The following is a 24770-nucleotide window of genomic DNA, read 5'->3' as shown; positions in this document are numbered from 1 at the left end:
AGTATTTGTTTGTCAGGATTTTGTGGGCCATTTTTAACCCATTCAGTCTGGTTAGGGATTTTCTAAGAAAACAAAAGTGGAGATCCAGTGGAAGAGAGAGTGTAGTTATCAGTGGGCTAAGAAAAGAGTGACAAGAAAAATAGTTTTGGGTCATCTGAGCAGCTCTTGCCACCAAGAACTTATCTGGTACGTTCAATATGATTGATTCAATTTATATAGACTACTGTACAATCACTATCTAGAAAAATGTTTATGGTAATCTCTGGTTGGACTGATTTTGTTTTTCTTTTTATTCTTCTGAATTTTCCTATGTTTCTACAGTGAGCATGTATTACAACTACAACTAGTTTAAAAGAAAGAAAGAAACCTTCTTTGGCTGGCATCTTCAATCTCCTTCCCAAGGTCCTAGTCTTAACAGATCTATCTCAAGTCTACCAGTTGCATGAAATGATGGTAAAAGGAAAACTCTGGGTATTAGGCCCAAAGCAAACAAAAGACTGTCATTTAGATCAGAAAGCCAGCTTCTGCCTTGCTACAGGGAGCCTTGTGCGGTCGGTCAGGGTTTGTTGCATGCCCCTGAATTTGTGTGTAAGCCCCTGTCACACCTCCTCCTACTCAAGAGTTAGCAGAAAGTTGCATTGCATTTGGTATTTTAACTTTGTTTTCTCTCTTTTTTCTTTTCCCTTTCCCTTTCTCCCCTCTTCTCCTTCTTCAGGCCTCTCCCACCTCATGATGAGTGAACAAGGTAGGTGCTTTGTGCTGTGGTCCTGCAGCTGCCCGAACTGCTTGCCTGTGTGCCTCTGGCTGGTCACTCAGAGCCTCCTTGCTGGCAGGCCATTTGCTGTCTGTCCCTCCTGCTGTGGGCCAGGCTGGCAGCAGAGCCTCCCTGCTTGCGGGGCGGGGGGGTAGGGGGGGATTTGGCACCTTTCCTGATGCACCCTGGTGTCCCACCCCCCACATCCTCCCCTGGCTCCTCCATTCTCCGTCACCATTTGTCATCTGGGCACTGGCCCTGCTGGGCTGCCTCCAAGAGGGAAGCATGAAACAAGCATGACGCGTTGATAACGGGGGTGAATGAAGCTAATTTCAGAGCAACCAGGCGGTTAACTTCCTCCTGCTCCTCCTCAGGCCCTAGGCTGGGCCCCAGATTGGGGCGAGTTGCTGGGCTTCTCCCTGAATTTCATTCTGGGTAAAGGTTTGCTTTTTGTGTTCTCCTCCATTCCATTGCCCATCTTAATGGTGCTCTGCCCTCCCTGGTCAAAGGAAGCTCTTGGGTTCTTGACTATTTTCAGTTTTGTATAAAGCGAAAATCACAGAAAGAACATGCTAATGTTCTCATGGCAAGATTCTAACTCATTATACACCCTGAAGAAAACTGCATATAAAGATCTGTAAATTCAGCATCTGCAACCTAAAATATTCAAATATGCAGGGAAGGAACTGCGCAGGAAATTCAGCTCAGCTAAGCATGGGGTGGGCTGTGAACGAAGCCTTTTTCTCCTAAATAAAAATTTTCTACATTATCAGCTCAGATTAGGATTTGAGAACTGAACCTACTTAAAATTGTCTTTTCCTTTGGTGTTCAGTTGCTACCATTGTGTTTCTTCTGGGCCTTTGATGACTGCAAGAGAAGTCTACCTGTCATGCCGTATCACCAAAAGACTGTTCTTTAATCTTGCTTGTCTGTTTCTTGTCAAAATACACATGCTTTTTTGGAAGACCAAAGAAAAGAGGAGGGGGTTATGTCCTAATGTTCATGCTTTTCTTGGTCTTTTGAGGAGGGTAGAACAGCCCTGGTGGCCATTTGCCCTCCTCTACTCTCTTACATTGATCCCTCAAACGGTTCTACCATAAAAAGCACAGTTAGGTCAAGAAACCACCCAGGAATAAAAGAAGATAGTTTATGGTGTCCAGGCATTTGTGCAGGCAGGCTGTTGATGACATTACAGGTTGATAAGGTAGGGTAAGGAGGAAATCCCCTTGTCCAATAGAACCGTCCATCATGAGTCAAGATGTATGATGTGCACTCCAGAGGTTTTGATGAAGAGATGGTTTGGTAGACAGCAGACATCAAAGAATTGAACTGAAGAGAGAGGGTCAGGTGAGTTCTCTAGTATTAGATGAGGCTCTTAAAGAGCCTGAGATGAAACCTGTCTGGTCTTGTAGGTCATTGGGGAAGCAAGTGTAAGCAGCAAGCACTGTGAAGTAGGTATGAGTAGGAGATATGCTTAATGTGGACCTGGTGTTTGAGAAAGTTAGGTACTTCTCTGTGAAAAGAGAGGAACTGAGCCCTGTGAATTGCTAGAATTTGGCCCAACTTTGATGACAAATTATGCCAGAAAAAGCAGAACTTTAGACTACTCATGGCAGGACCTCCTTCTATATTCTCTTGTCTTGTGCTCTTAGATAACCTTCAGGAGTTGTCCCAGCACTTACCATGGCTTGGAGTATTGTGTACATCGTACAGCTGATATAACAGGGCAGATGGTACAGGTTGATAGGAACTTCCTTGATCCTGATTTAACTTATTTAAGATATACTAACATAGAAAGGCTAAATCTCAACATTGGTAGGAAAAGCATTTGGACAACCTGCATTGTATAACTTACCCAGCATTCACATGTACATTTGTGATGCAACCGTGCTCCAAGTAAATAAATCAGTTACCTTCTAGAGGAAGGAAAGGAATAATGACACACATGGATTTTTTGAATCCCTCTTCAGAGGTGTTTTAAACAAATGATGCAGAGTTCTTCTGGGTGATGGTGCCACTAAGATTTTAAGTTGCTCCTTGTGGCTTAATCTGTTTTAAGAAGGCCCTTTGACTGTGTTCCCCTTCTTTTCATTCTTTCCCATCTCCCTCCTCCTTGTCCCTTCTTGACCTTCTGATGACTACCTTAAAAAGCAATAGTTTTCCTAGTAATACTCCCTTCCTTCTCCTAATTTCTGCACATGACAGAAAGGGGCTTCTGTCTGGTTCCCACTGAATTTCCACAGTTTGTTTTTGATGACCATAAGTGTATGTGGGAATATTTGTTTATGGTGTGTGTGATATGTATACTACCCTCTTGGTCCTCATGACTGGCGTTAATGTTGGGAAAATACAGGAGAACTTAGTTTCCTAAGTTCCCTAAACATTCTTGTAGATGGGTTAAGTGTGCGCAGTATCACCTCCACCTGGCTGAGGCAGTGCATGCTGACTTTGTCATATTTCTAAGGATGAGACTGGGAAGAAACGAATGGGATGAAGCTTAATCATGAAGCTGATGAATGCAGCCTGGCTGGCCCCAGTGTTTACTGCTTAAGCTTCCCATTGTGCTTTTGCTTTGTGCTGCTGCCTCAGGATGCTTGCTGTCCACTGTGAGACTTGTTACATATCATGTCTCCATGTGTCTACAATGTGCTGATATTCACTCTCCTTTCTCTCGCCCTCTCTCACCGCCTCCATGGTGGACACCATGCTTCTTCTTAACTGGACCTTCCACTTCCTTTCTGTAGGTAGAAGTAAAGGTAGAGATCGCTTTATTTTTTATCATTATAACTATCTGCCTTCTGAATCATTCATGTATGCAAGGGGAATTGTTGATTCTGATTAATACAGTCCAGATTAGAACTTAATGCTTTTAATAACTTAAAAAAAGAAGCTGTTGCTACATTCCCCTTCAATGCACTTTGAGTTCCATGTTTGAGGATGGGTTTGAATGGGCTTGCCTCCCTCTAAATCCAGGATGAGCCCTTATATATGATGCCAGACTGTTCCCAGAGCAGGAATAGGGGCTGTGGATGTGGTTATGCAGTGTGGAGAAAATGCATTTTACTTCCATGCAGTGAAATGTTTTGAGCAAACAGAGGAGGTGTGAAATGATGTACCACTGTTGCTGTTACTTGGATATAACTGGAAATCTGGGGTAACATTGCTAAGGGAAAGGATGATGGATGAAAAGGGGAGAGCACTGGCATATGGCCTGAAATTTTATTCGATGTGGAATTTGGGGCTGTTTGTTTATTGCTTGTTTTTCCTTTGTGATGTATTGTCTGTATATGTGTGAGTTGGAATTTTTTGGCTGGGGTGATACACTAAGAAGGATGGGACTGGAGGAGGGTGGAGGAATGCAGGAGTGAAAATGCATTGCACTGTAAGGAGGATGAGGAGAAAGAGGTAATGCTGGATTTTAATGTGGAAGTCAGCCTTTTGGCAGGTAAGCAGGGAGAAGGAGAGGCGCTGAGCGGGTGGGCTTGCTCTGATGTGCTGAAATGCCTTGCAGTGTTTCACACCTTTGGGTAGCACAGATCACTCATCCATTCCTAATCAAAGCTGTCAGAGACTTGAGCCTGGAGAACCTGGCTCGCCAGCTCAAACTGGATTAGCTGTGCAGGAGTGAAGGGAGAGGTTAATTGATAAATTATAAATATGTATTTGCATCTAGGTCTCCCTTCCTCCTTCCTGGCTCTCTAGCCCCTGTATTGGTGATGGTGTGCACTGTTGCTTCCTTCAAAAATTGGCGAATAACAAAAGTGGGAAGTGAGGAGAAGAAGAAAAGAAGGGGCTGAGGCATGAGTAGGTGAAGGAAAGAAAGGGCTGTCAAGCTATTAAAAATGCTCATTTGAGGGCTAGCCTCCAAACTGACCATCTTTCATTTGAATTTTATGCTTTTTCTGGATGTTGAAAAAGCATATGTGTGGTTGGCTTGGAAGCAGTTCAGCCCTTTCTGCTTTGGGGTAGGTTGATTGCCTGCTTCTTTTATGCTAATCCCAGGTGGGTTCCTTCTCAGAAATCTATCACAGGGAACACTTAACCCCATTGCTGGGCTGGTGCCATTTGAAATGAGGGGGTGGAAAATGAAGAAGAGTTAGAGGAAGAATAATTAGAAGGGCACCCTTGCTGTACCTCTGCCTCTACTGATACCACACAATGGAAGGCTGCCCAGAATCTCCTTGTAGGCAAAGCCACCCATATGCCTAGGGCTCAGACTTTTGGAAGCACACAGTGCCATTGACTTGGCCCTCCTCCCATTGGCTTCTACAATGAATTAGAGTTTGTCTCTTTATCTTTTTCTTCTCTCTCTCCCCTTCCCCTCTCTTTCTCTAATCTCCTACAGTATCCCTTAAAATAGGTGTCTAGTTTTGCACATGGTATCTTTCTTTTGCTGGGTTATTGCTGCTACCATGCCTAGCAGCAGCCAACACTTAGGGCATGTGCCTTGTGTGCCAGTCATTGTGCTATGTGTTTTGTGTGCCTTACCACACATACACTCACAACTCTCTTCTGAGGTAGGTGTTGCATTGTCCTCGTTTTGTGGATAAGGTTAGCAAGGCTCAGAGAATTAATTCAGGTAGAATCAAACCCAGGATCTGAGTTTCTGACCTCTATACTGCCCTTCTTGGATCCAAGGATGACCTCCATGCACATGCTGTCTACCTCCCAGGCACTTAAGTTCTGGTCTGCCACCTTGCATTTAATGTTACTTATGTCCATATAAATGTCACCTAGTACTGTCACCTCATATGTCCAGAGTCAACCTTAATGTAATTTGTCCACAAACAAGTTTCCTTTTATGATGCCCCTATTTTTTTCTTTTTTATTTATTTATTTATTATTATTCATATGTACATACAATGCTTGGGTCATTTCTCCCCCTGCCCCCACCCCCTCCCTTACCGCCTACCCTGCCCCCTCCCTCTCCCCCCCACCCCCTCGATACCCGGCAGAAACTATTTTGCCCTTATCTCTAATTTCGTTGAAGAGAGAGTATAAGCAATAATAGGAAGGAACAAGGGGTTTTGCTAGTTGAGATAAGGATAGCTATACAGGGAGTTGACTCACATTAATTTCCTGTGCGTGGGTGTTACCTTCTAGGTTAATTCTTTTTGATCTAACCTTTTCTCTAGTTCCTGGTCCCCTTCTCCTATTGGCCTCAGTTGCTCTTAAGGTATCTGCTTTAGTTTCTCTGCGTTGAGGGCAACAAATGCTAACTAATTTTTTAGGTGTCTTACCTATCCTCACCCCTCCCTTGTATGCTCTTGTTTTTATCATGTGCTCATAGTCTAATCCCATTGTTGTGTTTGCCCTTGATCTAATGTCTGCATATGAGGGAGAACATACGATTTTTGTTTTTTTGGGCCAGGCTAACCTCACTCAGAATGATGTTCTCCAATTCCATCCATTTACCAGCGAATGATAACATTTCGTTCTTCTTCATGGCTGCATAAAATTCCATTGTGTATAGATACCACATTTTCTTGATCCATTCGTCAGTAGTGGGGATGCACCTATTTTTTTTTATAATGAACCCTTATCCTTCTCATTACCCAGATTTGATACCCAAGAACTGCTTTCCTTTTCCTTCCTGAACCTACTTCCTCCCAGGCAGTCAGTTGAGAGAGCTTGCTGAGATTCTCCTCTGCAATGTCTTTTGCATCTCTACTGTCAACAACCTGGATCAGCTCCTGGTTAGCACTTATTAGACCACTGTCCTATCCTGACTTATCTCTCTGCGACTGTTCTCTTCCAGTCTGTTCAGTAATTGAGAACTATTAATTCTTCTGTCCACCATATGGGATGCAGGACTAGCTACTCACTTTCAAAGCTGTCCCCAGTGTGGCCTTGTTTCCCTTTTCCTTTCTCTCCTGTTAATCTTAGATGCAAAATTGCTGCTCAGGCCATACAGAATACCAAATAACCTTTGTAGATTTTCCTTGTGTCCTAACTGCTTGTTATGTTTCTCTCCTGTCTAGCAACCCTCTCTTCCCTTTTTTCTGCCCATTAAAATTGTACCTGTATTTCGTTTCCTATTTGATATTGTCTTTGAGTTGAGTTCTCCAATCCACATGTCTCTCTACCAACTTATATTGAAGTTATTTGGGAATTGGGCCACTCCTCTCTACTAGATTGCAGGTATGTTGAAGACAACAATGTCATTTGTTAAGGCCAGATGTGTATAGCCTAGTGTGCTGCATATGGAAGGGACTCAAATTCCCTAATCCTTCTTAACCTGCTTTCAGTCATCTGCCTAAAAGTGAAAAATCAAGCAAAATTAAAATTAAATCGATCATGTAGCTCATCTGCTCAAAAGCTTTGTGTGGATTCTCACTGTGTAATCATCGAGGTGCCTCCCCTGCTTTGTGCTTTATACCGTAACGTGTTCCCCACTGTCACCTTGCCAGCCCTCCAGTCTCCTGAAGTCCAACTCCCTCTGAGTGAATCCACACTGTGTTTTCCTGTCTTTGGACTTTTGCTGAAGTTTCCCCTCTTTCCTGAAGGTCCTGGACACTCTTCTCCCTCTTAACATCCTTGAAGAGCCAAGCCTCCCAGGTCTGCCAGGCTTTGTGCTTTTGTTATTAATTACCTGAGCCAAACTGCCTTGAATCAAATTTACTCCTGTTGTTTCATTTATCATCTCCCCACGCAAAGGAGATGTGTCTTGGCTGTCACTGTCACCCATAGTCCATGAGCTCAGTACTTGATCCAGAGTTGTATTTGATGAATGCTCACAGAATTAAGCAGTTTTAATTGAACTTCACAATTGGTTTTACATATTTGGTGGGGGGGGGGGAGAATGGATAGGATTCCAGTTTCCAGCAGTGATCAGTGATGCTATTGATGAGCTCACTTTACTCACCAACCTGAACCCCTGATCACTGTTCTCAATTAGCCCAACCCACAGAGCCAAGGAGCCTCAAGGGTCATGGAGTAAGACCAGATATTCTGGCTTCAGTTTCTGCCTCACCTGGGCCTTTTCTTGGCCTGCCCTGTGTGTGCAAGTGCTATAAATTATACAGGAATCAAAGTAGGAAAGGCCTTAAGTTTATTCTTAGGGCCTTTACAGAGAAAAGAATAAATATGCTGCAGATTTTGTTATTCTTTAAAAGCCAAGTGACAAAGCAGTGAACCCACTGTGGGAAGAATTGTGAGGTTTAATCTACAAAACCAAGCTGCATGTTTAGCCATAATTACAGCCACTATATTCAGAGGCCATTGGGCAGTACATGGCTAAAAACAAGTACAAGTAAACAAAGAAGTGGTTGACCAGAGGAAATTTGGAGCAACCAGCATTGATTAACTTTTGGACTTGATTTTGTCAGTCTCTCTTTAAGTGTTGAGAGTGTGTTTGGCTCCTTTCTCCTCTTTCTTGTCCATTTGGGGATTGTTCACATTGGGTCAGGTGATCAAATATTTTCACTTAAAACTGAACTTGGAGCAGGAGTTGCAGACTTGTTTATAGGGACCTGAATGATATCATAAAGGAGTGTGTCTAATGGCAATAAAGATCCTAATGAAGGAGCCAATGTGGGGACTATGACAAACTGGAGTGCACAAATCCTGTTAGCGGTGGCAGCCTGTGCTCTAGCTGAGTGCTGCCATGCCAGAATGCTGGGCCAGTGTCACCAGAGCCTCAAGGTAAGCCAGAGTGTGTTTTATAAAAATGCTAGTTCATGGCATGGTTCTCTTTCTGTAACTGTGTGTGCGTACATATACACAGGTGCATGTGGAACGTACCAAATGAGTTAACCCAGGAGTCATAAATTTTTGACGTTTGGCTCAAGAAGAAAGGTAGAGTAAAACATTTCTCCAAGGTTTCCTGCCGATGAGGGGTGGTCACTAGAACCACGCTAATTTTCTCGGCTGGGTACCAGGAAACCGTTCTACCCTTGGTACTACTGCCAAAGAGCTCAACCCAAACTTTGGGTGAAGTTGTTTTTGTTGAATAGAGTGGGCATGTGTGGGGAGTATGTGGAAAATGCTGAGAATTACTGGGCAAGGAGGTAACTAACATCTTCAATAATTTCTAACAGCTGACACGATTTTTATGTCATGGCGAGAGGCTGGGGGACGCTTAATTACTTTCCCTTTTGCTCTATAACTCCTTAGTTATTGGACTAGATTGTCAACCCTACACTCTATTCTAGTCCTTTAGAATTTAGAGGCCCTTTTGGATTTATTTATATGTGTTTTTCTTGTATGGATTTGATTATTGACTTCTGCTGCTGAACTAATCAACATTGGCCAAACTGGAAAGAGATAATCAAGCTACATGAACTTGAACATGATTTCATGTAGATTGTATTTTGCTGGTAATAACATTAAGAAAGCTGATTGGAAGAGTTGAGCCCCCTCTTGTCCCTGATAAGACTCAAGAGCCCTGCAAATAAGTTACTGCCTTGATAGCCAACTGTTTATGCAAATCAGTAAATGCAATGCCAGCTACTAATTATGAAAATAAACCTCATCTGTGCTCTATAAATATCTAATTATAATAAAACAGGGGCAATATTACATTTCCATCTCTTGTCTCATCCATTTCTCATCCACCACTGATTTGTTCTCTTGACAATGAATAAAATCGCTTTGTTTTTAAAGGAAGCCTGTTTTTTCATGTTTTTTCTTCTTCTTCTACTTCTAATATTTTGAAAGTCTTTTGGGGAAAATAGATTTATTGTAGACATAAAAAGTAAATTGCTTGATTTTAGCAGCTCTGTGTTTTTGGCAGTGATCTTTAAAATGGTGCTTTAAAAACATGAAAAGTAGGTTTTTTCTTTGCTTAGAAAATTTCATTGGACACCGAAGAGTTTTTTTTTTTTTACAGTTGTCTTTTGGAGCATTTAACATTCCTGATGTGAATAGTGGATATATTAATAAAATATACAATGTGTTGATGGAATGTTTCAATTAAATTCCAGTTGGCAATACATAAAAGGAACTATTTCACAGATTTCTAAGTGGCACCTGTTTGTATTTATTAACTACTAGCAGGTTTAATGACTGTGCATGTATATCATATCAGAAGCACTTTAAGGTATGAAGAGTGATCTATTTCTATAGACCTTTGCCTATCATGTGACGTGGTTATTCTTAAGGGGTCTATAATTTTTAACTATTTATCTATATGTATGCACATTTAACCTTGGTTTTGATGGCACCTGCAGGTAAGGGAATTAAATTGTGTTATCTTTTATGCATATCTTATTTATAAAGAATTGAAAAGTGTTGCCTGATGGGAAATATTTAATACAAGAACAAGCACAGAGCATTTCCTTATGTGCTTAAGGTTGACATTGCTGTGGTCTCTTTCTCAACGTGCAGGGCAGCGTCTGGTCATCTGGATATAGTTACAATTTTTTCAGGTACCTATACTAGGTTTATTCTGTTATAATATGTTGTCATATGTAGTTCCCATTTTTAGGTGCACTGAAAACAACAGATTCGATGGTGATAGGTGTCTGAATTTTGTAGACTCTCTGCTTTAACATGAGAAAAGCAATGTTTAGTTGGCATTCAGCAGATATTGGTGGAGAGCCAATGACCTTGCTAGGTGCTGAGTATCCAGGGCTGAGGGAGCAAACATGCTCCTACCACCCTGACTCCTTGCCAAGGCAGTCAGTGAGAGTTTGAAAACAGCTTTCAGCTACCTAATTACTTACTTTTTTATTTGGCAATACTGGGGGCTGAATTTAGGGGCTTGGGTGTGCTATGCAAGGGCTCCACCACTTAAGTCACACCTCTAGCCTTTTTGTGTTAGTTATTTTTCAGATAGGGTCTCATACTTTTACCCACTACCTATGCCTCCGACATAGCTGGGATTACAGAAGTGCTCACCTTATTTGTTGAGATGGGGTTTCAGTAACTTTTTGCCTGAGCTGGCCTTGAACCATGATCTTGATTTCTACCTCCCAAGTAGCTGGGATTATATTCTGTGCCAGCATGCCTGGCTTCAACCACCTCTTCTAAAGTAAAAAGGTTTAAGTATATCCTGTTTCAACTTACTACAGTTTTTAATTATTTATTTTTTATATTTTTATTTTTTAAGGGAAACTGTTAGGTTATCATTCAGTTAGTCAAGTTGCCCATCCTTTAAATTCTTAGAAGCAGCAAAGAATATCCTTTGTATGTGAACATGTAGGGAATTTTTCATTTGTTCATTATTGAAGGATGGTATAGACAATGTCATTTGCATAAAATGAGTGCTCTTAAGCATACAGCTCAAAGTTTTAAAACTTTATACCATGTAAGCACCATCTGGGCTGGGATATAGATTGTGTCCACTGCCCCATGAGTTTCTTTGGTGCCACTTTCTGCTACTTATTCTTAAAATACACATTTGGTCTCCCTTCTCCCTCCAAAACTGTGTGTATTCAAGAAACAATCAACAGGCAGGCTCTAGCTTGCTTTAGCTTTCACTGGGAAGGATTAACCTTGCCAGAGACTTGTGATTTGCACTGCGTGTAAACAGAGGCAAATATGTGGCCCTCTTGTGAGGTAGCTTTGCCCTGCTTTTGATGAAGTGAGGTCTTCCCTCTGCACAAAGAGAATATCTAATTGATATCATTGGGCTTTTCTTTCTTTTTTTTCCCCCTAAGGCGTTTAGTAGTCAGGAGAACAGCAGAAGTGGAAAAGACCATATGCCTTATAAAAAGCCAAACCAATACCACTTTCTGATGGACGTCTGATTTTAAAAGTGCTGCATCTTCATTAAAATTTACATATAAAGTAAGGGCAGGCATGGTGACATGCGAGCTAATGCAACTTGCACATCTTGACATAATAACAATCACAAGAAACTGGAGATCCCAGATGGCAGCTTGGCCTTTGCCATCCTTTTAATAAACTACTAACTGCTAATTATTTCACTCTTATGGGCAAGTTAATTTACTGTTGACTCTTAAAGAGATACTGCTCTTTTTTCTCCCATCCCTCACAAAACACAGCCCTTCCACCTGGAGCTTTGAATAATGCTTCTGCGCAGGTTGGAAGGTTTTCAGCTGATTGTAGCAATGATGGCAAGTACTGGGGTGGAAAATGTTGCTTCATAAACAGTATTTTCTTGGTGATTTTTGAATATATATAGTTAAAAAAATTCCTTTGACTAAGGATCCATTGTGCATGCATGTGTGTGAGCTTGTATGTAAGAGAAGTAGACTGGGCGGCCAATACAGGGAAAGTATCTGAAAATTGGAACCTATTTAAGAGTGAAAGAACAGCTGCCTTTTAAATGGTTGCTAATTCTGACAATTAATGCCGTTTTGTGAGTGTGTGATTTTCTGTAATAGCGGTTAGGAGGGATGATGGTGTGTAATAGCTCATTTCCTAAGCTTTATGGTAATGTAGTGAAAGACCACAAAATTGAAAGAAACCCCATTCTCTATTTTCTGGAGCCCCTTTAAATAAAAGCCTGCAAAGCATGCTTTTTTGTTTGTACTTGGGCTTCTTTGGGATGATTTTATATTTTAGCATAGGCACAAATTATTAAGTGAATAATGTGCAAGTGGGCTTGGATGCATCAGGAATAAGCATTTGGAAAAGAATCTTGTTTGCAAGGAGCTGTCTGACAATCAAAATATTTACTTAAAGATAAGCTAATGATTGTGTCTTATAAATGCCTGTAGATCTATTATTGAAATGAGATTCAGTACTTTGGTTCAATACTATCCAAAAATAAATCTCAAACATCAAATACTATTTTGTATGTTTGCATGTGTATGTATTATGCTTCTCCCCAAATAAAAAAATGTAGCAAATAGTAAACAAATGAAGGAAAATCTCTCAATCCATTTCCTTAAAATATTTAAACTGAAGTTGTTACCGTATGTAGTTATTCCTTGTTGCTGTTAAGAACTAAGTGACTTAAATATGATTAAAAAGCACATTCTCCTATTATTAGTGGTATCTGTAAACATGAACTTGATGATGTGTTAGAGTCCAGTATCATATCTGTAATGACTCAGGTATTATGCAGTTGATGGGAAGACTGTGGAGCTTATTAAGGCTAGACTTATTAAGCCTAATCACCTTCTTATTAACTGGAGAAGTTTTAAATATTGTATTTCTTTAAAACTACTGCATCTCCTGGTTTCAAAATAGCCCCAAGGAAAAATATAAGTGCATGTAAAATTTGGAGGACGTTTGCTGTCTCTCAGGACCTGACATTATATAGTGTGCTTGATCAGATTGCCATCTTCTGAAAGAATTTTGAGAAATGCAGGTGTTTCAAGATGCAAAAAAATATTGAGAAAAATAAGTCCTGAGCACACAGGTTTAAACAAAATTAAACATGTTTCTTGACTGTGGAACTTCTTCGAGCCTTTGTCATCATGTGCAAATTATGAATCGCCAAGAAGGAAAATGTGCTTTCAAAGTTACCCAAATTTTAAAAAATGTGTTGAATTTTTAAAATAATTTTTACTTTAGACAAAAATATCTAGAATTAAAACATATTCAGTTGAACTCTGCCCAAGATATTTACAGTGTCCCTCCCAAGTCTAATATTACAAGTTTTAATGCCACTATACTTTGTAGAAAGCTTTTGGATTGACTTCACTCAAGAATGCATTTTCTGTTTTGATTGAGAATAGGTTTTTTGGATGTGTTCATTTCAATAGGGAAATTACTGCTTCCTGGTAAAATTCATAACAAGGATGTTAAAAAAACTGCAGTTTTACATGTTAGTCTTGTTAAAACACTTCTAGTTTGTATTACCTAAGCACCTAAATGGCTGTCTATATAGTATGTGTAAACAGTGTTTCTGATAATGGCCTCCTTAACTGTAGAAAGAGCTGATGTCAGCAAAGGATGAGAGAATTACTAGTATTTTTATATAGTCTTACTTGCTTTGAAATTTGGAACAGGTTAACAGTCACTGTGGTTATTTCTCCACTGTATATCCAAGGCCATTCATCCTAAAAGTCTGAGAGGTTGGCTATGAATGACTTTTTTCCAGATAGTGAAAGATTTGCTTCCTGGTAAGAATTACTTGTACTTTGTTTAGCAATCATTGGCTTAGTGAGGGGTTGTGGGCTGTCTTGGCGCACAGCTGAGGACCGTGTTCTATTTAGGAGCTCTGTTAAGTGTGAAGTGCTGTCATTGATCCATCTGTAATAGATCATTTGCCTGGGGCTATTTATCTGGTCCTGGAGATATAATTTGCTCAGTCAGGCATACTTTCCTTTGTTTCCCCAAGGGACTGATAATGTGCATTTACAAATGTCTTGGCTAAAATTGTTATGGGTAAGTGTGAGCTTCCCAGTTCTAAATTATTCCCAGGTGTGCATAATTTTAACGCAGGGTCTGAATTATGAAGTAAAAAGAGCACTGAGATAAATGTGGAGAACTAGTTTAGGGTGTTGGGAAAGAAAACATGGTACATTACAACACCAATGTGTTTGATACTTACAAGCTACATAATCTTGTTAAACCTCATTATCTTAAACAAAATAATACTGTGTACTTCACAGAACTGCAAGAAAGATCTATTGAGGTTATATATGTATACACAAAAGGCTTCTGTTTGATCTTGGCTCTAATATGAACAAACATTAGTTTAGTAGCCATAGACATTAGCAAACATTAATTACCATCATCATAAATACCTTTTGTCAATATTAGCACCATTCATTGAGTCTGTGAACTGTGAACATATTTTATCCAATGTTTTTGACCTTCTATGTCTTTACCTTTAAAATGCCTACATTTGGTAGTTCTGTTGTGGGCAGTAATTGATACAATGCAAATTAAAGTAGTACTATATAATATTAAATAATTATCTGTGAGACTGTATACACCACAAAATCAAAGGTAGTGTATGGTTTTAGTCTCCATGGTACATCTAGTTCCTATAATAGCACCTGAATCATCCTTGAAATAACTCAGTAAATACTTATTCTTGGCAAGTCAGAATCATTAAGCTAATAACGTCTTCCTAGAGTTTAGTACCATGGACAGCTCCAGCCTCCCTAAAGGGGACCATTGGCTGGCCTCTTCTTTTGCAGCTTTCCACATTAAAAAAAAAAGTAATCTTGATAAACCTGTTTGTTCTTTAAATCTTGGGTAGATGTGTTTGCTCTTTTTGTGCACAAATGGAGCTATGGGATTTCCTTATATACTTGATGGAACTATATGAGCCATGAAAAAAATAAAAAAGATTTGGTTTATGGTTACTTTAAAAAATGCTGATTTGCTTTCTCAGATCTTAGAAGCATATAATTTCAGAGTCAAAGTGAATGTAGAATTCCTTTAGTCTATCCCACTGTAATTTTGTGGATGAAAAAACATGCTGAGAGGGCATGAGCAGTGGGTATGTCACACTGATAATCTGTAGTGCAGTCAGGACTTGGAATAGACTTTCTGATTCTCAGTACACTTTTCTTCTCCTTCCCACCAAGTAACCACTAAGACTTGGATGAGTGGCATTTGTCATACATCACTTGTAACCTTCTGCTATTATTATTGTTGACAATGACACATAAGAAAGATTCTAGAACTATCAGATGTGAACTTGCTAAACAAAATTGTCTCCTAAATTGCTTCACTGCCTGAGAACTGAGCCAATGCCAACCTTCAAAGTTGTCAGTAAGTTGATCGAAGTTTCAGGATTTTATGATGCTCTGTGCCACTTATGGGCTTGTTCTGTTGACCTGCTTTTTAGCTAAAGAAGATGGTAACACAAGTTGGCTTTTATAATTTTTTTTTTTTTGCTGTTGACTGTTTATAACACAATGGATGAATGTTGAGTGAGATAAAAATGTGTTGAGAGGATAACCCGTACGGGCTGGTCTTTAAACTGTTGCTTAGTGGGTTTTTTTTTACCCTACTTTTCTTCTGTAAAGAATAATTGTCATTTTATTTACAAAGTTTTTAAATAAAAAGGAAAGTTCATTTTTTATCAAGTCAGAATGTATTAATCTTTAAGTCAGTGTCATTCCTTTGTCTTCTTTTTGAAGTAATTTTCTCTTTTGGGGTTCTGCCATGTGTCTGGTTGGTTAAGTTTAGTGTCCTTGCATGAAACAACTTTGGAGAAATGTTGATCACTGCACAAAATCAGTTCTGAAATTGTTGCAAAATTGCTTTCCTTCAAACTGTTTTGATCACAAGGGCTCTCAAGTGTCAAAGTCATTTGGAGAACTAGATAGATAAAATGCATGAGCACTAAGCTTTTTTTCCAGGAGAGGTTAAATAAATGCATTTTCTACTATGTGCCTAGCCTTTGATAGTGATTTGTTAAAAGGCAAAAAGAAAGACAATGATATTAAATATTTACAAGAGTGATTTGATTGTATTATCTTGTGCTCTGCATCTCTGTTTAATAGTGAAATCAGCTACTGTTGAAATAAATGCCATTAAACCAGTGGTAGTATGAAGGTCGCTGCCTAGGCAAGGTCAAAGTAATTTGTGGGGAATTATGATTTTTGTCAACTCTCCAGATCTCTTCCTGTGTGGTGGGCTTTTTTCCAAAACTAATAGGAAAAAAACATTTGAGGATTCACAGACTCAATCTCTCTCTTGCATCCTTTCTGTCTAACCTGGCAGCTGGAGGCTTTTATGCCTCCTTTTGTTTTGTCCATTTAGTGGACAGAGACCGATCTGTTCTTCCTGGAGGTAGGCACTGCATCTCCATTTAGTGGTTCTTCCATTGTTCCTTGCTCAACAGCATTTTGTTTTAGAGAGCTAGCACTTCTTTTTCTCAGAAATGGTTTCTCTTCTCTGAAATAATCACTAAGTTTCCTTACCATCCCTTTTCTACCTAAATAAAAAAACATTTTTCTGAACTTTATTTCTTTAAAGAAATCTCTGAAAGGCTGCATGGTGTTATCTCCATTTTCATAGACAAGAAGACAGAGGCCCCAAACTAGTCTCAGAACTAGTGGAAGACCCAAGATAACTGAGTTTTGTCTGACACCACCATCTAAGCTGACAGAACCCACCAAACCATCACTTCAATTAATTTTGCTGAACCTCAGTTTTCTCTTCTATGAAATGGGGATGGTCATACCTTATTTTGATGCATTCTTAATAGTGCATATGAATAATACAATTTTTTATAAATAATACTCCATTGCACTTTCAGTAAAATTGAGAAAAATATGAGCTAACATATATTAAGTGTGTAACAAGACTTCTGTATCTTACTATAATTTTGACAAATATGTTCCCTCCTCTCACAATAGTAACAAAATATAATTGAATTTAATAAGTATTGAACACAGGGTATACACAAAATGAATAAAGATCAGTCTTTGTTCATGAACAGCTCACTAAATGATAAAAGGAAAACCCCTATGTAATGATTTGCAAAAGCTATTCATATATTTGTTCCTCTTATCTTGGACTTTGTACCACCTGCTACTTAAAATATGAAAACTTTATTCTGGGTCAAGTAATTTTTTATTATGTTAAGGTGCACTGATAGTGCAGTGACAACTACTTGTAGCTTATTTTCTTGCTAGTCTAGTTTATTGTATTCTAAGGTCTAGAAGAGTGAGTTGAAAATGGGGAAAACCAGCAGTATAAGGAAGTATTAATCAGGGTAGGCTAACTTCTATGAAACACAGTTTACAAATGACGGGTTGAATACTGATGGAAGTTTCTCACTCACATCACAGTTTGCAGTGCAGATTGGTGGGTGGTGGAGTGGAGAATCCTTGCTCCACACAGTCATTCAGCCACCCAGGCATCTTCCATCTTGTTGGTCTGTCATTTTCTAGTGCTGCCCTTCTCTATGTTAACTGCAGAGAAGGACAGAGCTTGGAGAATTTTTTTTTACTTTCCAAGCCTGGAAGTAATGTGCATCACCTACTATTGGCCAGAACTCAGTCACATGATCCCATGCAATTGCAAAGGAGGTTGGGCTCAATTGCAAATAGGCACAATGGGAATGAGAAAGAAGTTTGGTAGCTACAACGTCAGGCTCTGCTCCAGTGGATGAGCTGTGTTCTGCTCTAACATCATCTGTGTCTTATTAGCTCATATCTGTTAAAACAAAGGAATAGAATTCCACTATGGTTTATATGAGTCAGAGGATCCTTTTCCATTCCTTTTTCTATAATATACATGTGCATGTATTTCATTTTAAATAAAACACTTCAGAGTTACAGTAATGTTTCTCAAATTCATATGAATCATCCAGGGAACTTGTGAAGCTATAGACTTTAATTCCTGTCGTGGAACCACAGAACCTGCAGTTTAAATTATTCTTATGATGGTAAATGTAAGGCACACTGTGTTATAGCAAATTCCAAGAAATAAAATGAACCAGAAGGGATGTGTATGAGACTTTACTTAAAGTGTTTTATTGTACTTTATATAGTTGAAAACAAGCTTCACATTATATTAGCTTATAAACCTATTTGTTATACATGGATTTGGGTTGTAAGTTTTGTTTTAAGGGATTCACTCTTTATCTTGCATCCAACAACCAAATCTAGAAGTGTGGTTGGGATCTTAGCCTGAGTTGAGAGAATGGAACCGAATACCTGGTTCAACAGGATTTTGTTATATTCTGATCATGGATAAAAACATCTTAGTATCTTTTTTCCTCTTCGTTACTCAGCTAGGATCACTCTTGATTAAGAAAAATTTCTTGCTGCATTAAGATGATATGAAATAATACATGTTTGACAGACCTGTGTATTCTTTGTGGCTGACTTGTGGGTTGTTAACCAAAGGCAATCCATTTTAGGTTTTAGACTTATGTTTCTCTATTGTTTGCACAGAAACCATAAAAACCATGATATTTTGAAATAGACCCCTTCCTGTAATGCTCAGCCTTGTCCCTTCATACAGAGAGGTTGGCTGTTCTGTACTTATGCACTGGATGTCAGAGTGTGGATAATTTTGGGCTTTTTTTTTCTCCCATTTTTATCTGCCTCTTTTTATGCCTTTGTGTGCAAGTCTATGATTACTATTGAGTTTTTTCCCCCTAAATGCCAGCAATTATCTCACAGGTGGAGGGATTAGGAAAGAGCTGAGAGAATTGTACTAGGATTAGAATAAAGACTCCCCCTCCTCCTTTTAAATGTAGTGACAGAAGGGAATGAAGACTTGGAGGGGGCACACAGGGCTGTGGGGGAGGGTAGACAATTTGCTTCTGATATTTAAATTCCTAGATGGTGTGAAGGAAGAAGCTCCTAACAAAAGAAAGAGCAATAAGAAACCCAAGATGGCTCAGCATTCTTGTTTCAGAGAGCTGGGGAGGCAGGAAGGCAGGAAAGGCACTTTTCTGTCTCTCTGAAACTTATTTAACCTGCTTTCTTATCTGTGGAGTGGTTGAATTTATTTTTGGTTGATGTCATTTTTGTTGTTTTTGGTTTTATTTTCTTTTGACCTGAGAAATTATTTTGGGAAGAAAAGGCAGCTGAAATGTCTAATATATATGCTCAGGCCAAGAGAATTTTGGTCAGACATTATCTTTCTTCCCAGGAGAGAGTTATTTGTTTACCTCATCTGTCAGTTAGGATGCATTCAGCTGCAAATAACAGAAGTTTCAACTCAACTGCCTTAGAAAACAAAGGGGATTTATGGGCTCAATTCCCAAAAAAGTCCAGTAACTCAAATGATATGACCAAGACCTAGTGTCTTTCTTCCCCCACCTTTTGGCTTTGCTTGCCTGGTATTGCCTTCCTTCTTAGCAGGTCACCAACCTTGTGATTCTAAGATGGTTGATGGTCATTCTCTGGGTGATTTGCTTTTTGGTTCATTTACATTCTCTTCCCCTGCTGCATTAGGGCTTTCCAGAGAAATTGAGCTTTATATATATATATATATATATATATATATATATATATATATATATATACAATGTATAAGGTGATTTCTTATGTTGGAATTTGCTCAGATGTTCAAGGAGGCTGAGAAGTGCTGTAATCTGCCATCTGCAAGCTGGTGGGAAAGCCACAGGTATAGCTTCAGTCTGAGTCCTAAAGCCCAAAAACTGATGGTATAAGGCACAGAGGGCAGGAGAAGATGGATTGATTGTTCAAGCAATTGGGCACAGAGAGCAAATCCTACTTTTCTCCATTTTTTAAATTTAGGCCCTCAATGGATTGGATGGTGCTCACCCATATTGGGGAGGTCAATTTACTTTACTCAGTCCACAGATTCAAATGCTAATTTTACCCAGAAATATCATCACAGACACACTCAGAATAATGTTTAATCTGAGTATCCCAGGGCTCAGCCAACTTGGCACAGACTTAAATATCACAAGTCTACCCTTTGTCAACTTGAAGTTCATATGCATCTCTTTAAACTATATCTAATCTCTAAATAAAGAGGACAGCAGGGTCTTAACCTAACAGAATCCATCTATTCTGAGTACAGTAAAAAAATGCACTAGCCTCTTCCCCAGAAGAGGAAGTAAAGTCCTTGAGTGATATTTAATTTTCTCCTTGATATTCCATAACTTAAATACTATGATGTAAAATTAAGAATACTTAAATATTATTGTTACCAATGTTCAGGTGTTGCAGGTGCTCCTCCTTTTTTGTGGTACACTGTCTAAGATTAGGATGCTGCTCCAGGTACAGCAAAAGAACCACAAAGAGTAGAAAGATAGTGAAGAGTTATTTATTAGGAAAACAGAAATACAACTCTAGGGGTGAAGTGGGCAGTTAAATAAGAACTACAGAGAAGCTGTTGGGGCTTGGGGTTTTATAAAATAGGGTGGGTTTACTAGGTAGCATGAAACTAAGCCTCTTTCCTTGTGGTTTGATGACTCCTAGATGGTTTGATGACTTGTGCAACTGCCCCGGTATGGGAAGTCATCTACCTGCGCATTTGATCTTTGTCCTTCTCATTTGATTCTCTTTTGCCCTTCCAGGTTCAGCATGGCCAGTGAAAGGTCATACAGTGTCCTCAAGGCACATACCTGACCTTGATATGGGACATGTGGTCCATAAGGAGAATGTAGAGTTATTATCTTAATTGTTGGCCCAGAGTGTGAGGCATCTTGGGTTTTAGGATGGAATCTTGCAGCCCAGGGCATTTCCATATTCCTGCTTTTGCCTATACATATTTCTACTCTGACACTGTCACATAAAATTAATACTTCTTGCATGCTACATGATAAAGAATTAAAAGTAGAAAGAAATCAGACATTTAATACACACATGCACAGACACATATATACACACTCAAATGTATTCATGACAAAATAAGTATTTACTCAAGATATTTCTAGTCCTTATCCTTGTAACTGGGCATAGCTTGTATATATAGCTGTTTTCTTCTGCCACCTATTCTGTATTCCTTTGCCCTCGGCAAGCTCTCAGTTGGTGTGCTTATTTGATTGTTGGCATGACCCAAACTTTCATTCCTGAAGGGTCTAGACCATTAGTAGTCTTGCCTGGACAGGGTTTTCTTATAGTCTCCCATTGATCAAACCACAGGGTCAGTAATACCAAGAGATGGCCTAACAAGTCTCTAAGATGTGTCTCTAGACATGCTGTCCCTTACCTCCATTGTGGTGTGATAGTTCACTTTCTCTGTAGTAGTCAGATCAGTAACTCCAGCCAGCATAGTAATTTCCCTCTGAGCTATTCAACAAAAATCCTGAGACTTCAAACTAATCCGTCTACCTTAAGTTACATATTTACTTCTAAACCAATCACTATAATCAGGGGTGTGAGTTTTGCTGATTTTCTCAGGTCTGAGCCACCCAAATCCAGGATTATGGAAAATAGTTGGCTATGGCATTAGGGGAGGCTGACTATTAGATCCTAAATTTTAAAGGAATGAATATTGGGTGGCAAATCCAATTAGACTTGGATAGAATAATTTTAAAAATATGAAACCAAACCAATGATGAAAGGAATCAGGAAATCTTGGATGTGCATCTTTTATCTTCACCATCTGGCCATCAAGAAATCCTGTTTCGCAAGGACAGGACAGGATGTCAGTGAGGGATCTAATGCACTGGCAGAGCCTCCATTTGGAAGCAGAGAGGTGGGAGGCAAAGGACTAGGGTACCCTAGCATCTGTATAATCAGGGAGTCAGCACCTTAGGATTTCACTTCATTGATGTGAAAAGAAGCAGGAAGCTCCATGAGAATGGAGGGCATGCCAGCCCCAACTTGCTTCAAGCGAAAACTGCTCTGATGGAGTTTTTCCTTCAGCCTTGATCTCAGGCCTCCACTTAGGTCACCTGATGTGGATTGCTATTGATGGATAGCTGAGTGAGGAAACCCTCTAGTCTCAAGTGTGTTTTTAGCAGAGTGGCTCTCAGTAAATATCTCTTTCTCAAATGCCTTGCTTCATTCATGGAGTCTTTCTTTTTAGCTGCTGCTTAAATCAGCTGCTACCCCTTAGCACACTGACCTAATTCTTGGCTGTGTGTTTCATCTAGGCTTTTGAGGCAGCACCTCTTCAGTGTCACTGCTTGTGTTAGCTCCACCTTGACTTGTGACCACTGCTCTCATCACCTGCCTTACCCCTCATTGTAGCTGAGGCCTTAAGGTGCACTGGCCAAAAGAATGTGGTGATTATGTCTTCGAAACCGCCACAAGGACAAAAAACCCTCTTCCATGGGTTGCTTCTCCTTAGCCCCCAGGTTGCCTTTGATCTTCTCAAACCACTTTCTAGGCCAGTGCTCGCAGTTTAATGTGCACATGAATCATCTGGACGTCTTGTTAAATGCGTGTTCTGAGGGAGGAGGATTGGGATGGAGCCCGAGATTGTGCATTTCTAACAAGCTCACAGGGGATGATGGTCTTGCTGCTTATACATGAACTGCTCTGGGGAGGAGCAAATCTTTATTTTTTTTAAAGGGGTACAAAAAGAATGTATTTTCAATCTCTACATTTGCCTCCAGTATTTAGGCAATATCTTAATACCTTATGAGAGAACACTCTTTTTAAATTGTTTTTATATTTATTCATATATGTATACATTGTTTGGGCCACTTCTCCCACCTGTCCCCTCCCACCTCCCCCTTGGCCCCCCCTATCCTCCCATCCTCCCTCACTTCCAGACAGAACCTGCTGTGCCTTCTTATTCTCCAATTTGAAGAGAAAACATAAGAGATAATAAGAAAGACATAGCATTTTTGCTAGTTACAATTAGAACTAGCTATACAGAGAGATTCCTAGCATTGCTTCCATGCACATGTGTATTACGATCCACATTGGTTCATCTCTACCAGACCTCTTCACTACTTCCTGGTCACCTTCCCATAGTGGTCTCTGCCAGTTTAAGATTACTATGTTGGAGCAAGTCTTCAAGGCCTTCACCTGGAATGGTATTGCAAATGAGGCCACCTGGTCCTTTCTCCTCCATAGTAGGTCAGAATGCAAAGACACGAAAGAAGAGAATACATTCCTTTGGAAGCAGAGAGATGAGAATTGGCTTTTGCCTTCAGGCAAAACCAAACTCAAGCCTTTTCTTTCTTCTCAGATGATAGAAGGGGAGTATCAGGCTTTGTCTCTGTCTCCATATTCGTACAGGGCATGAAGACAATGGCTTATCTCCCAGAGTCTGGGAAACATTCAGGGCATGGCATTTGTGATAGTTACACAGTGCTGTTTCATCATTCCAACAAAGAAATATGAGGAAAATCCTGTAATTCTGTTTCTACCAGAATTTTTCGCACTTATGAAAAGGTCAGTTCCTGTAGTCATTCACCACAAGGACACATTTCTGGGGGTCCACATACTCACAGTGTAAGTTGCTTGTAATTATCAATAGCTAGAAACATCACACATGTCCCAGCCCCAAGTCCTACTCTCTTGTCCAAATTTCTAAGAGCTTCCCTCTTACACACTGGTAGTTGCTATGGGCCTAGGAGATCCACAAAGGTGAGGATAATATACATTCTCACAACTGGAGCCAGTGCTGAGGCTGCAGCCCAGACATGAGATAGCCTCTGGATATTATGTCATTTCGTGTGGCCTGGCCTTCCCTGTGTTCTGTTCAGTATTGTTTTATCTTTCCCTATTTCCTGAAGAATTCTTCCCAGAATAGTCATCCAAAACAGAAACATACAGAAGAAAATGCTAAAGAAATAGAACTTGACTTCATAAAAAAAGTCAGATATTCAACTCTCTATTTGATTCCATTGTTTATTTGGAGTAGAGGGAGGGGGAAAATGAAAGCCTGGGCCTGCTGCTGGAGAAGAACAAGTGAACTAGGAGGCTGTCATTACACAATTGGTTGCTGTGTCTTCAGTGGCTAACAGGTTTATGAGAAGGAGACTTGGCTCCAATTCTAGCAGGCAGTGGCCTGGATTGAGGTTTTACCTGGTGTCTTCAGGGATGCTTCATGAGCAGCTATAAGAAGAAGTAGTTATTCTGTCTGTTCTGAGAAAGTTTATGTGGGTCTTTGGCTTCTCTTGGGACTAATCCAGCAGAGTCAGAGAAAACATACACCACTTGGGAGAAGAGCCTTCACTGGGATTTTGGTTGTCATCATAGTTACAAATGGAACCATTTGAAACTTAAAACTGAATTGAGGCAGTAAGAGGAGAAACATGGAAGGAAAATGATGTATTCTGTCACAGGGGTCCTGGAAATGTGGAGTGGGTGTTAATCTCCTTTGAAAAGAAGCTTCTGGGTCAGGCTTGAGGTCGTCTATGCTAGATCTGACCGTATCTCCTCCCAGCCAGACACCGTGGCTTCCAACAAATTGCTTTAAGAATAATCCAAATAAGACCCTTACCTTGCTTTTCAGAAAAAAGAATGTGAATATTTACCTAGCATGTAATCGGGAGTAGAAAGTGCTTTTGTCTGTGGTTTCTTTTAATCCTGTAATTTCCCAGTCGATCTGAAGGAGAGGAAAAGGGGGATAAGAGCTGATGATGCCACATGGATGGTCTACTGGGAGTTGGGGGCACCATGTGATGGTCCTGTGCATCATATTGGAGCTGAATGTGTACCAGCTCACTGAATCTTTGTAACAGTGCACTGAAGGGGATTTTGTTGTCTCCATTTCAGTGATGAGGAAACTGAGGTTAAAAGAGATTCAGCATTTCACCTACAATCACCCAGTGCTCAATTATCCTTGTTGAGATTCA

The 24770-nt window shown here is 39.8% G+C and overlaps 1 protein-coding gene across 29 annotated transcripts in view; it reads left to right on the top strand.

The window, feature by feature from the left end:
* Positions 1-24770, top strand: part of Nrxn3 (neurexin 3) — a 1521272-nt gene that overhangs the window by 124855 nt on the left and 1371647 nt on the right. For 28 of the 29 annotated variants that reach the window (XR_012446073.1, XR_012446074.1, XM_074067424.1 and 25 more), the window contains exon 4: positions 716-745. Coding sequence is in view for 26 of the 29 variants with exons in the window: in XM_074067424.1 (XP_073923525.1) it covers positions 716-745 (30 nt within the window). In the remaining 3 variants the exon portion in view is untranslated. Of the gene's footprint in view, positions 1-715; positions 746-3502; positions 3511-24770 lie in introns of those variants that run through there. The other variant, XM_074067441.1, reaches the window with a different exon arrangement.

The sequence above is a fragment of the Castor canadensis genome, chromosome 3 (genome assembly GCF_047511655.1).
Source record: "Castor canadensis chromosome 3, mCasCan1.hap1v2, whole genome shotgun sequence".
NCBI lineage: Eukaryota > Metazoa > Chordata > Mammalia > Rodentia > Castoridae > Castor > Castor canadensis.
This window is presented reverse-complemented; position numbering and strand designations above follow the sequence as displayed.